Source organism: Haliotis rufescens, unplaced genomic scaffold (assembly GCF_023055435.1).
Source record: "Haliotis rufescens isolate VD_foot unplaced genomic scaffold, xgHalRufe1.0.p SCAF_7, whole genome shotgun sequence".
NCBI lineage: Eukaryota > Metazoa > Mollusca > Gastropoda > Lepetellida > Haliotidae > Haliotis > Haliotis rufescens.
The window spans coordinates 50,831,411-50,846,807 of record NW_025964361.1 but is presented as its reverse complement, the minus strand read 5'-3'; the positions used below and the strand labels follow the sequence as shown (position 1 = coordinate 50,846,807).

At 46.4% G+C, this 15,397-nt stretch overlaps 1 protein-coding gene across 4 annotated transcripts in view; it reads right to left on the bottom strand.

Annotated features, from left to right (window-relative positions):
- LOC124127546 (cytoplasmic FMR1-interacting protein-like) overlaps positions 1 to 15,397 on the bottom strand; it is a 52,931-nt gene that overhangs the window by 22,872 nt on the left and 14,662 nt on the right. For all 4 annotated transcript variants that reach the window (XM_048387323.1, XM_048387327.1, XM_048387325.1 and 1 more), the window contains 9 exons: positions 10,474 to 10,699; positions 9,866 to 9,973; positions 9,049 to 9,252; positions 7,940 to 8,056; positions 7,280 to 7,357; positions 5,703 to 5,917; positions 4,482 to 4,629; positions 3,865 to 4,018; positions 1,425 to 1,507 (listed from right to left, as the gene is read on the bottom strand). In XM_048387323.1, coding sequence (XP_048243280.1) covers positions 1,425 to 1,507; positions 3,865 to 4,018; positions 4,482 to 4,629; positions 5,703 to 5,917; positions 7,280 to 7,357; positions 7,940 to 8,056; positions 9,049 to 9,252; positions 9,866 to 9,973; positions 10,474 to 10,699 — 1,333 coding nt within the window. The remainder of the gene's footprint in view (positions 1 to 1,424; positions 1,508 to 3,864; positions 4,019 to 4,481; positions 4,630 to 5,702; positions 5,918 to 7,279; positions 7,358 to 7,939; positions 8,057 to 9,048; positions 9,253 to 9,865; positions 9,974 to 10,473; positions 10,700 to 15,397) is intronic.

Genomic DNA, 15,397 nt, shown 5'->3' with positions numbered 1-15,397 from the left:
CACTGCTGGCTGATATACAAGACACAGAAACTATCAAAGATCCCCAATTCCAAATATATAAAAGTAATCACTTGACCCCTTGACTGAATAGGGAGGAAGTAGTTGGTTGGTTGGTTGGTTGTTTTTTGTTTTACGCCGCACTCAGCAATATTCCAGCTATATGACTGTATATAATCAAGTCTGGAAGAGACAATCCTCTGATTATTATCATGAGCATCAATCCAGGCAATTGGGATCGATGACATGCTTCAACAAAGTCAGCGAGCCTGACCACCCGATCCCGTTAGTCACCTCTTACGCCAAGCATAGTCGCCTTTTACGGCAAGCATGGGTTGCTATTCTACCCCGGATCTTCGTGGGTCAGGGAGGAAGCACAAATGATTGATTCATCAATGGTTCATTGATTACAATTTCTTATTACTAAAACCATGAAAAATATAAAATTAAAAAATTCCTAAATATCCAAAGGCACGCTTCATAGCTTGACTGATATCTGAGTGAGTGAGTGAGTGAGTGAGTGAGTTGTGTTTTACGCCACTTTTAACAGTATTCCAGTTATATCACGGCATGTCAGCTTAATGTGGGAGGAAAGCCCTAAGTGATGCAGGTATCAGACGTTTACCACTCCGGTGAAAACCACAACCAAGGGTATGGTGCTGACAAACCTGGAAACATAATCGGGGTGAACCAGGATTCAAACCCACAATCATAGGTTCCTGGCGTGCCCAAGGGAAGCAACTCTGCACAGCGATTCGTGGCACCTTAGACAAATGGGCCATCCGTGCCCCCGACTGATATCTCAGCAAAATATGATGAAGACATATTGAATGGACTTTGTGTTATGCTCTTGAAACAAACCAACTAACATCTGAACCTGAGTTCATTTAGTTGTCATGAAAACCGGACAAAATTTCAAAAATTCAAAAATAGCAAAAGGCACAAGTACATTGTTCAATACTTTGAGTGCTGTCCCAGAAAGACAGACAGATGAACAACACCCATTACTATACCCCCCTGTCTGTATGTGTCTCTCATAAAGGAAACTATGTTTAGAGATAATAAGAAACGAAGAAATGTGACAACATCTTCACAGCAAATTTCCAGCCTCATTGGAAAGATAACACCCAGAATAGGTTTTTGAGATGAAATCAAGTGTGGATTTCAGCATTAGAAATTGGCACTAGTCCTATAGTTGTTATCAGACTGCCCAATAGTTAAGGTATCATAAAGACTAGTAGAAAGTTGCCATTATTAAGGGTTTTGTTATCGTTATCGGACTAGACCACTAAAACAGTTAGTTTCTATCACTGGATCTGAACCCACACCCTGTTTGATCTGAGGAGTTGTAATTTCAATACTAGATCCTAAATGTGGAATCATCACAAATAAAGAGCCCCTGAGTGCCGAAGATGAGTCCGACCCACCTGTATTCTCTTGCCCATGGTGAGCTCCAGGAAGAATTCTCGGTACCACAGTTGGGACAAGTCGCAGCAGTTGAACAGCGACTCTGAAAAAAAGCATTGCACACATTGTGTCATGTCTACACAAGCATTTAACATGTACAAAGTCTTGGCAATAACTATCCAATAAGCACAAGACACCAGGGAAATGCTCAAAGCACATGATGATATTACTGCTCAAGTCAACGGACCTGTGTGCATTCGAATGGAATTCTCAGCTCCCTGGGGAGTATACAACTTGATCAATATCCCAGTAAACTTCAGGGTTTAGTACGGTGCATGAGTACATATCGTCAATGCAGGTAGCATGGTTCAATGCAGGTAGCATGGTTCACACCGACTTCAGTCAATATATATATTAAGGCCATTTTAGAGTCAGTTATAGTTGAGGGCCCATAAATCAAAATGTTATGTTGCCACTGATAGGGGCTGGGACAGTCATAGCAAGTTTGTCCAAGTCACAGTCATATCAGTTTCAGTACCACAATCACAGTTAAACATTCAACTGTAGCACTGGACTGTTTGTTTGTTGTTTAATTCTGCAATCAGTTTGTTGTTTAACGCCGCACTCAGCAATATTTCAGCTATATGATGGCGGTCTGTAAATAATAGAAACTGGACCAGACAATCCAGTGATTATTATCATGAGCATCGATCCTCGCAATTGGGATACATGGCATGCATCGACCAAGTCAGCGGGCCCGACCATCTGATCCAATTAATCGCCTCTTACGACAAGCATAGTCTTGTTTTACGGCAAGCTTGGGTTGCTGAAGACCTATTCTAGCCAAGATCTTCACAGGTCTCTGTACTCAATAATCTTACAGCTAAATGATAGCAGCCTCTTGGTAATCGAGTCTGGGCCAGACAATCCAGCAATTGAAATTTTGAGTGAGTGAGTATGGTTTTAAGCCACTTTTAGCAATATCACGGTGGGGGACACCAGAAATATGATTCAAACATTATACCCATGTAGGGAATCAAACCCAGGCTTTCAGCGTGACGAGCGAAGACTTTAACCACTAGGCTACCCCACCACCCTTTGATGTTGTGAGCAATAATCAGAACAGAAAACAACTGTATTACCGGCATATGAGGTCCAAACACAGATAACATAAGGAGTCAGACAGAGTCAGACAGAGGATTAGCCAGGAGCTTTAACAACTTTTGTGATGATATCAGCATGTTAACAAAGTATTTCCGGACAGAATTTAGAGGAGGGAAAAAATTCCATGAACTTAAGCATCCATAACAGCAGTCGGGTACGTGACACAACGACCAAGCCTAACCACCCGATCCATTTGGTGACCGCGTATGACCAGCAGATTCATCCATGTTGCCTGGAAACTATTTCTTGTGGCACAGTGTGCAATAAGTAATGTTCTTATCTCATTAACCTCAATAACCCTTTGCTATTTCTTCTGCTACTGAAACAGATTGCATCCATAATTCCCCATACAACATGCATTCAGCACCTGCCACTCATGGCCATTCACAGTCCAAAAGTGTCAAGAAAAGGGAGGTAACTCTTATAATTAGAAGTACTCTTTACAATCTGTTGCTGAAACTCAGACTATTTTCATCACAGTTCTCAAAGTACGTTCAACCATTTTGACAAATTCCAGGCCTTTTTCAATACATTTTGTATCTTGTTTGTCTACCTGACCTTTTCAAGCAAAACTAGAATTTAATACCTTTTGGAGACAAACTTCTTAATTCATGTCCTGTGCGAACCTTGGTCAATCATTGATGCTCTCTTCATTGCATGTCCATCTTAGAATTATCCGGGAAAGACAAACCACTTGGCTCTAGCCAAGTAGGATTCAAGTCGAAGACAAGCAATTTGTTTAATATGTTATCTGATTCAGTAAAAGCGATGTAGCCCTGTGACCTGTATACTGGATCTACATCTGTGTTGTTCAGGATCTTAGTTATCCGTAACTTTCATGCCGAGTAAACATAACTCTGTACCAGTCCACTGAGTTCATCTACATCATCTGATGCCATTACTCAAGCACCAATGTTGATCTAATACAGGCATCAGTGTTGACATCACAGTGGTAATGATATCACTACCTCTGAATGGGTCAGTGGTTGAAGCGTTCGCTCATCACGCCGAAGACCCGGGTTCGATTCCCGACATGGGTACAATGTGTAAAGCCCATTTCTGGTGTCCCCCGCCATGATATTGCTGGAATATTGCTAAAAGCAGCGTAAAACCACACTCACTCACTCACTGAATGGGTCATGGTGACCCTGCTTCTTGATGCGGTGTTCAATATGGAACACAGTACTCCTTCACTACATCAAATAATAAATTATGTAAATGAGATTATTCTAATCATGTGATTATTCTAATCATGTGAGTAAAAGGAACTCCAAAGTTAACGTCTAGTGCACCTACCGTTGAAGTTGAGCACGTAGTTCCAGAAGAAGGAAGTCTTGTGGAAGTTGTCAATGGCCTGCAGGTGCTGGATGTCGATGTCCTTCCTCAGCGTCTTCTTGCCGCCACTCTTGTCTGCGATCAGAGACTCCAGCATGGTCCGAACCATGTACAGCTGTAACACAACAGACAGACAGTGAACAAAAGTGTCAAAACCCTTTCCATAATCACGAGAAATCCATGGCACGATTCCCGAAAATTATATAAGTGAATCACTATCAAACAATGATGATACTATACGTTTCCCTGCCAGTCAACCAACACACTACCACATGTGGTTTATGTTTCACATAGGATGCAACACACCTAACATTTGTTTGTTTATTGTTTAATGTGCACTCAGGAATATTACAGTTATATGATGGTGGCCAGTACATAATCGAGAGTGGACCAGACAATCCAGTGATCAATATTGTGAGCACGAATATTAGTCTTCCATCCGAGGAAATAACTAAGTCACAATCAGAGCACCTGATCCATTTGCTGGCTTCTTATGACCAGCATAGGTTTTTGCTATGGTTAATATAACATCAGCTATATCAGTCCCCACAGACCAAGCAATATGTGAAACTGTTTACCTGTGTCGTTGAGGGTCCAACATTCCTCCTCGGGACTTTGATGTGGAAGCCGTCGTCAGGGTCCTTCTTTCCCCGCATGGCGGGGTCATCCTGGGGCTCCACACCTCTCAGCCAATCGGCACATGTGTCTCTCACCGACATGATGATACTGTCAACATACAGCCCAGTACATGAATCTCAGAGCAGTATCACAAAATACCATAGACGTTTCGACTTTATTTAAAATGACAGGTAATTTTTTCATGTTTTATGACAAGCTGTTACATGACATGTTCACATGCTACAGTCACTTTAACATAGCATCAGACATTGATTGCTTATTACAAATAATGTCCCTCATATTCCTCTCAAATTAGCTAATGATACAGATGTAAATCCCATCAAAAGTCGACCAAGTCACTGCAGTTTAAGGCTAAAAGAAATAATTCTCTTGGTCCTCAGGCACTGCCCACATCATCATAAAGTTCATTGCACATTTTGTTTCCATTTTCAATTTTTTGTATGCACTGTCTTTAAGTATCAGGATTTTTATATTTTTTTAAAAATGGAAACAAAAACAAAACTTGCGGCAGACTTTATGATGATGCGGGTGGAGCCTGAGAACAAGACTATTATTTTTGTATGCCTTATCAGAAATACACAGTTTAACTAGAAGATACACAAGACTGATCCAGTGATTGACATCATGACCATCGATCCACACTGGTTGGGATACAACAACATGCTATCAACCAAGTCACTGACCACCCGATCCACTTAATCACCTCTAACAACAAGTATAGGTTACTGTAGACTTCCAGAGGCAAGGGAGCTAACTGACTGGACTATGCATAGACTCGTCAGTCAGGCCAAACTGAAACTCCATAATTCCAGCCTAGTTTGGCAAGGGTGGAAACTGGACTTTTATAGTCAGTTAAGTTCCTTGCCTCAGGAAGATGCTAGGGACTATATTCTTACCCGGAATCTCTACAGTTGTATCACAAAGAAAAAAGGGATAGTATCCTGTTAGTCGCATTTTACGACAACCATATTCGCAAGTCTGGACCAGACAATCCAATGATTGACATCATGAGCATTGATCCACAAAAGTCAGTGAGCCTGACACCCCGATACTGTTAGTCGCCTCTTACGACAAGCATAGTCGCCTTTTTAGGGCAAGGATGGGTTGCTGAAGACCTATTCTGCCCCGAATCTTAACTCTTATCTAATGAAGTTACTCACACTTTAATGACATCATTTTTCTTCTTGATGGACTTCCTCAGTGGCTCCCTGAGTACCAGCTGAACAAAGTCCTGCAACTCGGTATAGATGTGGCGCCGTATGGCGTCCATGAACACCGACTCCATCCGGGCCATGAGGAGTTGCAGCCCTTTGATCATGGCAATCACTTCAATCAGGGCAAACTTCTCCTCCTTGCTGTAGTTGTACCGGGTGGACTGAATAACAAGTGAGTGAGCTTTTAACATTTTTCCAGTTACATCACGGCGTGTCAGCTTAATGTGGGAGGTGCGGGAGTGATGCAGGTCTCAGACGTTTACCACTTCGGTGAAACCCACGAGCACGGGTATGGTGCTGACAAACCTAGATAATTGGGGCGAATAGGGATTCGAAACCACAATCGTAGGTTTCCGGCATGTCCAAGGGACACAACTCTGCACAGCAAATCGCGGCACCTTAGATGACTGGGCCACACATGCCCACCTGAATAACGAGAGATTTAACTCGGGATTGTAAAACAAAGTGAGTTCATCATGGTTTAATTGTACAAACTTAATTAAATGGGTTTAGAGTCCTGAAAGCTTCAGAGACCCATTCCACAAAACAATCTTAGAAACCTATGTTAAAGTCTGGAGGTTATGATCATTTTAGCGCTATGATTGCTTGTGGAACGGGGACAGGGCTTTTCATTGAGAATCAACAACTATCCCTTTAAAGATATGCTTATTTTTCTGTCACAAATTTGAAAAAAACATGCAATAAGTAATTTGAGGTGAGAAGAAATGGGGTTTAACATGTCGAAGATTATTGCACTTACAGAGCGATGTGCATGCACGGGTGTATTTGTTGCTGCTTGTACTAGTCCAGACTAAAGCTGATTTTAGAGTGCTAGCCCACTGGGATACCATGCCGCAGTTTAACATAAATACCCCACTCAGACACAGAATACTGACTCCAAGCCGACCAGTCCTTGTTTTGTCCCCTTAATGCCTAGCACCAGGCAGGGTTACAACAGAAACCATCTTTTAACATCTTTCGGTATGATACGGCCGGGAATCAAACCCCAGACTGTCTCTCTCTAGGTGGGCGCTCTACCACTAGACCACGGAGCCGGTCATAACAAAGCATGTCAACATGAGAGCATGCAACAGGGTTATGATTCACTACAAAACATATGAAGGAGACTTGAATGAGAGCATGCTGCTTATACCAAGACCTGCAATAACACAGCAATGTAAAGTGAGTCTGTTTGCCGCAAGGTGAGGTGAGATATGGTGGGGGTGAGGTGAGATGGGGTGAGGTGTAAGGTGAAGTGAGATATGGTGGGGCTAGGTATGGCAAGGTGAGGTGTAAGGTAAGGTGAGTTTGTGAGAGGTGAGATAAGGGAGGATGAGGTAGGGTGATGTAGGGAGAAGTGAGATATGGTGAGCTGAGGTGAGATGAGGTAGGGAGAGGTGAGATATGGTGGGGTGAGGTGAGATGAGGTAGGGACAGGTGAGGTGAGGTGCCAGAAACAGGCTATGGACAGCAGTTTAATTTTACTGCAGACTGATGACAACTTAGAATGTAACACAACTTACCCTCTCATACTCTTCTGCATCTTGTGGACACAGTGGATTCTGACGAGGATCAGTCGGATTCAGCAGCTTCCAGGAATACTGGAAACAAGAGGCAAGTATTACAACAGTGAGTGAGTTAACGTTGTTAATCAGGTCCTACATAAAGCCCCCCAATTTCAACAATCTATCTGGGACTGCGACTGAACCAAGACAGTCTTCATTATCATGTTAATAAATTAAGTGATAACATTCTTCAAACATGTAAAATAGTATTAATAAGATACGGACATGTATCCCCTTCATACAGAATTGTAAAAACACAGAAGAAATGATTCTGCCCTTCATGTGGGACAACAATACAGCCCTGCAAGTGACATCCACTGACTACAAGACTCCCTGAGAAGATGCTGGTCAAAATAGGTCTCCAGCACCCATGCTTGCCATTAAAGGTGACCCTGCTTGTCATAAGAGACTAACAGGATCGGGTGTCTGGCTCACTGACTTGATTGATGCATGTCATCATATCACAATTCTATGGACCGGTGCTCATGATCGCAATCACTGGATTGTCTGGTCCAGACTCGATGATTTACAGACCGCTGACATATAGCTGGAATATTGCTCGGCTAAACAACAAACAAAACCTAAAAACCAGAAAGGCTAGAAGGTGCTTCCACTGACCAGTTCCATGACCTGCTGTGTCCAGGCTGAGAGCAGCTGCAGTCCGCGGAGCGCCAGGTCCGTCAGTTCCTTGTTCTCCGCGTCATTCCGCGGACTCTCCCTGGTGGTAGTGATGGCCTGAAACAATCACATTGTCTGTCACGCAGGGGTTATATATGAAATGTGGCTTGTGTCTTAATTTTAATCAGAAGCATATTTTCACAAATAGACAATAAAACCATGTTTATACAAGCACTGTGCAGCAACCGCCAGATACTTTATACAGAAAAGGGGAACTTACTGACTTAAGTCATGGTCTAGAAGAAAGAAGGTCTCTCCTATATGTGCAACAAATTGAATTCAAATAGTTGCAATAAAAGCAAAGATCATGGACATTCTGGACAATAATATGAACCAATCTATAACCCTGAACACTGCACTGCACTGCACTAAAATACACCACTACGATACACAATACTAAAATACACCACTACACTACACTACACTACACTACACTAAAATACACCACTACACTACACAACACTAAAATACACCACTACACTACACTACACTACACTACACTACACTATACACTAAAATACACTAAAATACACCACTACACTACACTACACTAAAATACACCACTACACTACACTACACTACACTACACTAAAATACACCACTACACTACACTACACTACACTACACTACACAACACTAAAATACACCACTACACTACACTACACTAAAATACACCACTACACTACACTACACTACACTACACTACACTACACTACACTACACTACACTATACACTACACTACACTACACTAAAATACACCACTACACTACACAACACTAAAATACACCACACCACTACACTACACTACACTACACTACACTATACACTAAAATACACTAAAATACACCACTACACTACACAACACTAAAATACACCACACCACTACACTACACTACACTACACTAAAATACACCACTACACTACACTACACTACACTACACTACACTACACTACACTACACTACACTACACTACACTACACTACACTACACTACACTACACTACACTACACTACACTACACTGTAAGCTAAGTAAGTGTTGTGCTGACCTCGTTGCTGTGGCGGGACAGCTGGCTGATGAACTGCATGTGGTCTTCTCGGATAGCCTCCAGGTTGACCAGCAGGTTGGACTGCGGGCTGGGCTGGCTCGACTCACAGCACGGCCACTTGGACGGCTCGAACACCGCTGCGTTCTTGATGAAGTGGAATGGAGCTATCTGCATGTCTCCATACAGAGGCACAACCTCCAGTTGCTGTTAGGACAAAGGTCGTCATTACGGCTATTGGGTTTAATGTATTGGGAATCAAAGTGTTTGACAGTGACTGACACTGTGTATACATTCAGATCCTATTTTCTACATAAGAAAGTAAATATTACTCAGCAAGGTCAGTCGACGCCATTTTGTAGTCATGGATACAGGAGAAATAACTGGAGAGAAAAATCAGCTCCATGTTTCAACAGTTTTGTCAATCATTTTTTAAGCAATCTCATAAAAATCGGATCATAGTGCTCTTAACTGCACTAAACAGAGATCCCTTATTACAACATATGAAAGGTTTTGTTTGATTTTGATTTGGAAAACAAAATGAATCGATAAAGATATTTTATACAGCAAAACACGAGAATTGATCAAAATACACCTCTCATAAAATATAGCACAACAAAAACTTTATGGCAAATCTTCATCGATGAGTTACCTTTGACCTAGTATACACATGCAAGTAGGCTGCTGATTCTACAGATTTTGGAAAATGGGCTCTTCTATAACAATAACTTGACTTAGATTACCACGCACATGAGCACAGTACACTTTAGCCAGTTTATTATTAGTACTGAGATATCAGAGCCTGCATCTTGTTGCTCACCTTCAGGATCTTGTCTATCTTGCTGATGTTGATTCTCTTCTTGGCATCCATCTTGTAGATATTGATGCCTTCTTTGGAGTTCATCAAAAACAGCCCAAATGCCATTACCTGAAACATCAGGCCACGTTACAGCAGGTATCAACACATTGGCAGGGAGTCAGTCTCGGCTCTTGCCTAAAACATGTCCATTTTTCTACTCTATTTGAGTTCTACTACAATACTGCGCAGTCTGTCTCCACTCTTGCCCAACACTTGCCCAGTGATCTGCAAGAGTTCTGCTACAATGCAGGGCAGTCTGCCTCCACTCTTGCCTAAAACATGTCCACTATTCTACTCTATTTTGAGTTCTACTACAACGCTGGGCACTCAGTTTCCACTCTTGCCCAACACTTGCCAAGTGATCTGCAAGAGTTCAACTACAACGCAGGGCAGTCAGTCTCCACTCTTGCCCAACACTTGCCCAGTGATCTACATGAGTTCTAAAACAACGCTGGGCAGATCAGACTTTTTTCAGGGCAAGGGGAATTATTCAAACAGGAACCTCCACAGGGAAGCCACAAGCAATGGGAACCTTGCTGTCCAGACGTGACCTCCACGACCTGACCTACCTTGACCAGCATGTACTTCTCACTGGGCTCCAGGAACATCTGAGCTTCATACAGCTGCAGACACAGGTTGACGATGTCTGCCAGCAGGTCTTCATGGCCGGGGATCTGGGCTAAGTTCTCCTTCACTGTGGACCGGATCTTGTTCTGGGTGGCCAAGTTGATGGATAGGTTCTGAGACTCCTGTAGAACATTTGGGTCGGCCATAACCTTGAGGAACTGAGCAGCTCTGTAATGAGAGAATATACATGTTGCCAGTTCCATCAATCTGTTTGTTTGTTTCTTGCTGTTTACAAGCAATATTTCGTCATGCCGAACATTCGAGTTCGATTCTCAACATGGTTTGTTTGTTTGTTTGTTGTTTTGTAGAATTTTCCTATTCGGAATATTCTATAAGTAATACGTTACCACTGTTATACCGAGGCTGTTGTCTCCCACAACTGCTGCTATAGTGAAATCTACCACAGAGATCTCAATTACCTCATGCAGCACGTGCGTAGCCACCTAGCTGCCATGTGACACCCTTCACTCTTGTCTCCTGCGAGAGCAAGTGCTCGGGGGACGGACGGGCGGGCAGCAGCCCAGTGGTAACGTATTACTTATAGAATATTCCGAATAGGAAAATTCTACAAATTACATTAAGTAATACGTTACCACTGTTATACCGAGGCTGACTACCACAGTAGGCGGTGGGGAGCACCTACAACCCGAATCCTGACTGCTAGCGTTCCTTCCGACCAGCGGAAGAAAACACCAAGGCGGAAGCACTCGATGCGCATGCACCTAGCTAGGCGTTACCCTATAGGAATACCAAAGCACTGTCAAGCGCATACCGTAAGGCTCAATCGTCAATGCCAAAACGATTGGTGACTCCAAACGGCCCCACTGGATAGGTATTTCATCGCCACAGCGGATGAGAACACTGTATCCGCGTGAGCTAAATCTTAGATCAGGTTAAACAGTCGAAAAGAGGGAAATTAATTTCCTTCAGACCGTATATCCCAGAGCAAGCCTACTTAAAGTATGCATTAGGCGCGTGACCTAATTCCAGTATTCGTAAGCATGTATCGCAAGGTTGGAATACACGACAGACAATTAAATGCATAATTGTCAAAATACAAATAAGGACAAAACACACAAAAAGCCGCCTCACCTGTGGTGTGAGTGCGCTGGTTTGCAGGACCCCCACTCCTGTACCCACAGCGTGGGAACATTGGAGACGACCCAGATTGACCACCGTGCAAGGACTGACGACTGCGGAGTTTGGAATTGCGCTGGACACACCCCCTAGATGACCGCTTGTGCCGCGATCAGCGGCCCAAGACGGTGCACCCCCTCCACGTCTTCATCAGAAACCTTTCTGAGGTAATGATTGGCAAAAACCGAGTCAGAACGCCAGTAACAACCTCGTAATATTCTGTGAACAGAGATATTCGAGTGTAGGGCAAATGTTGCCGCTAGCGCCCTGATCTCGTGCGGGTTTGACCCCGCTACCGGTAACCCCCGAGACTGGTACGCCAGATTGATGACAGAACGAAGCCACAACGCAATCGAGTTGCGAGTTATGTCAACCGTGCGATTAGGGTTACACGATATGAACAGACGGTCACGCCCTTGTCTACGTTCATTCGAAGCCTTAAGATAATACTTAAGGGCCCTAACCGGACACAGCGCTCTGTCCTCAGTATCAGCAGGATGTAAGATTTCTTTGAGGGATCTTACAGTGAATTCTCTCTCCGTTTGCCCGACTCTCTGATTCTTGGCGACGAAGCCCATGAGCAGGCCCAGGCGGACCTCTCCTTCGTCACCCCTATCGAATCGTACCTTGGCGACATCGAGTGCATGAATTTCGGATACATGTGCCGCCGTGGCAAAGGAGAGGAGAAATGCTGTTTTCCAAGTCACATGCCGGAACGAAGCACTATGCAAGGGTTCATACGGAGCTTCCGTAAGTGATTGCAACACTAGGGAAAGATCCCAGGCCGGTGCCCGAAGGCGGCCCTTCTTAAGATCGTGCTGTTTGAAACCCTTGATAATACCCCGTATCACCGGCTCTTTGGAGAGACTGGTACCCATAGCAACGTCCCGTACCGTAGCAACGGACGAGACAGCGTAAAACTCGAACGTGAGATCGAGTAGCGAGTGACTGTGGGTTCCCCCCAGTTTGTTCACATAGGACACTACCGTTGTGTTGTCGGTCGCCAGCATGAGCCGGGCGTCGACGAGACGATGCTTCCAGTGATTGACTGCGTTGATCACTGCCTTGAACTCGAGACAATTGATGTGAAGACCTAGTTCATCTACGCACCACAGCCCCGAGCTCACCTCCCCCTCTAGATGGGCGCCCCAGCCCACTAGAGAGGCGTCTGTATACAGGTTCAACGTGGCCCGGTAGGGCCGCATAGAGACTCCTGATAAGACATTGTAAGGGAGCGTCCACCACTCCAGATGCGGTCGGAGCCGATCCGGGAGGGCGACGGTCGCACTGTTCACCTCCGTTGCTAACAACTGGATTAAAAACCGTTGCAGCGGGCGGAGTTGGAGACGACCCCGTTCGGTGCAGTCCTGGGCTGATACAAGTAGCCCTAAGAGCTGTTCCCAAAAGTGAACAGTCTGTTGCACCGCTAAGACTTTGGCAATCATCGCCTGAATTTTGTGCCACCGGTCTGGGGGGACAAATAGGCGATGGGACACCGTGTTGAACCGACCTCCGATGAACTGCAAGTTCTGAGAAGGGGTTAACTCGCTCTTGGGGAGATTGACAATCCACCTAAACTGCTCCAAGAGCCGACGTGCGAAAACGAGATGGCGTGACAGGGTGTCCGTCATTCGATTTGCTACTAGCGAGTCGTCCAGGTACGCGAAGTACCGGACACCCCTCCGGTGGAGGAACCCCACTATGGGGGTGGTTAACCGGGTGAACAGCCAGGGAGCGGATGAAAGACCGAATGGGAGAACAACCCACTCGTAGTGCCTGCCTTGAAAGACAAACCTGAGATACTTGTGATGATCCGAGTGAATCGGAACATGCAGATAAGCATCCTTCAGGTCGATCGAAGCTAGCCAGTCGGCCGGCATGATCAGTGCTTTCAGGTCCGTCAAGCTCAACATTCTGAACTTGGGCGGTTTGCGCAGGTAGAACTCGTTGAACGATTTCAAGTTGTGAATCATTCTGAGTTCGGCACTGTCCTTCTTGGGAACGAGAAATATCCTGGAGTACAACCCAGGTGTTATTTCTGGTAGAGCTAACTCCCGAACTGCCCCCTTCTACACCAACCTGCCGATGGCATCGGCGAGGAAGGGAAGATCTGTTTCCGAACAGAAACCTCCTGACGGGGCAATGGTGAGCGGCGGATTCGCTTTGAGATCGAGCCGATAGCCGTACCGAATCGTGTTGACCACCCACGGGTCGTCGAACACTTGTTCCCAATTCTCCCAGTAAGTCTGGAGTCTGGCTCCCACTGGGAAAAGAGAGGGGGGCCGGACGGGCTGCGGCAGGCGCAACTGTCCAGGGCCAAGTGACTCGGGTTCGCCTACGGGCCAACCGAAGTTGGCGCTGTCGGCACACGAACCCCTCCAATGAGAGTCACCTGGAGGGGCCCTTGCCGTCCTTAGACGACTTGGGCTTCCCCCAGTTCCCCTTCTTCCCGCGAAAGGGCTGCTGAGAACCCTTACCGGAGCCCTCAGAGCGGGGCTTCTTCCCGGAGGAAGAAGGACCCGACCCCTTAGGCCTGCTGGACGCAGCATCCTGGGGCGCGCTCCGCTTCGGAGCGGCACCCAGGCGCCTATGCAAGGACCCCACAAGATCCAGTGTGTGCCGAGAGGCCTCGGCAGACACAGCGGCCTGTTGTTCCTTCAGAACCCCAGGGATCTTGTTATTAAACAGGGTCCGAGCAGACCAAGGCTGCGAAAGGAGCACCTCCTGATTGGCAGCGTCCAACCCTGAAGCAACCAGATACGACTGGCGCCCGAAGAAAATGGCACGTGCCGGAAACAAAGGCCGAAGCCCCGGCAACGTACTCCAGGGAAGCATTCAAACCGAGCAAGCAGTTGTAAATGCGCTGGTCTCGGTCCGTGGGAGAACCTTCGACCAGGCTGGCCGCTGCAGCCAGGTATGTGTCTCCGTGAGACATTGCCAGCATGGAGTGTCGAGCGAGGGTGTCCAGCTGTTGCAGGGTACCTTGAGGTACCGTGGCAACCGGTGGGGCACGGACCCCCAAACGCTCCACATGGGCTTCCGCAGAAGGACCAGCCTCGGGAAAGGCAAGGTCATGTACTGGGAAAGACCCTTTTCTCCACGACGGGGGAGGTAACGGGAGACCCCGACCGGAGGCAGCCGTGAAGGCCTTCTCCAAAGAAGGCTTAATCCCACGCAGCAAGTTTGATGCCGGGAAAGCCTTGTCGGACGCCTCGTCGTATATCTCGGAGGAACCCACGGAACCGTGGATTCCCCGCGGTATCGGCAGGGGCTTTGGCATGTCCTCGAAGAGGTCATACACCATGGCCATGCGGTCCTTAACCGATAGCGGAAGCAACGGTTCGGGGGAAGGACCGGTAACCACGGCAGCCCCCGCCGTACCGGTGGACCCCGCGTCCGAACCCGCGGCCACCGAAGAGGCCGGGGACGGAACAGCCAGCGGCCTATCTTGCGATAAGGCCGCCAGCTTGGAGTCCACAAGTTTCGACAATAATGCGGCGACGGAATCCCCAGACAGCCCGAGGGCCGCAAGGGGATCCTCCGCAGCCGAGGAGGTGGTACCCGCACGGGGACCCCGACCGGACGAACCGGCCACCACAGGGGTGGAGACGGACTGTACGTACAGCCGGTACCGCTCAAACTCCGCAGGCCCCAGACCTTCGCACAGGATGCACCGGGTGTCCCCGCAAGGAACCCTGCACCGCGGGCAACGATCGTGGGGATCCCGGG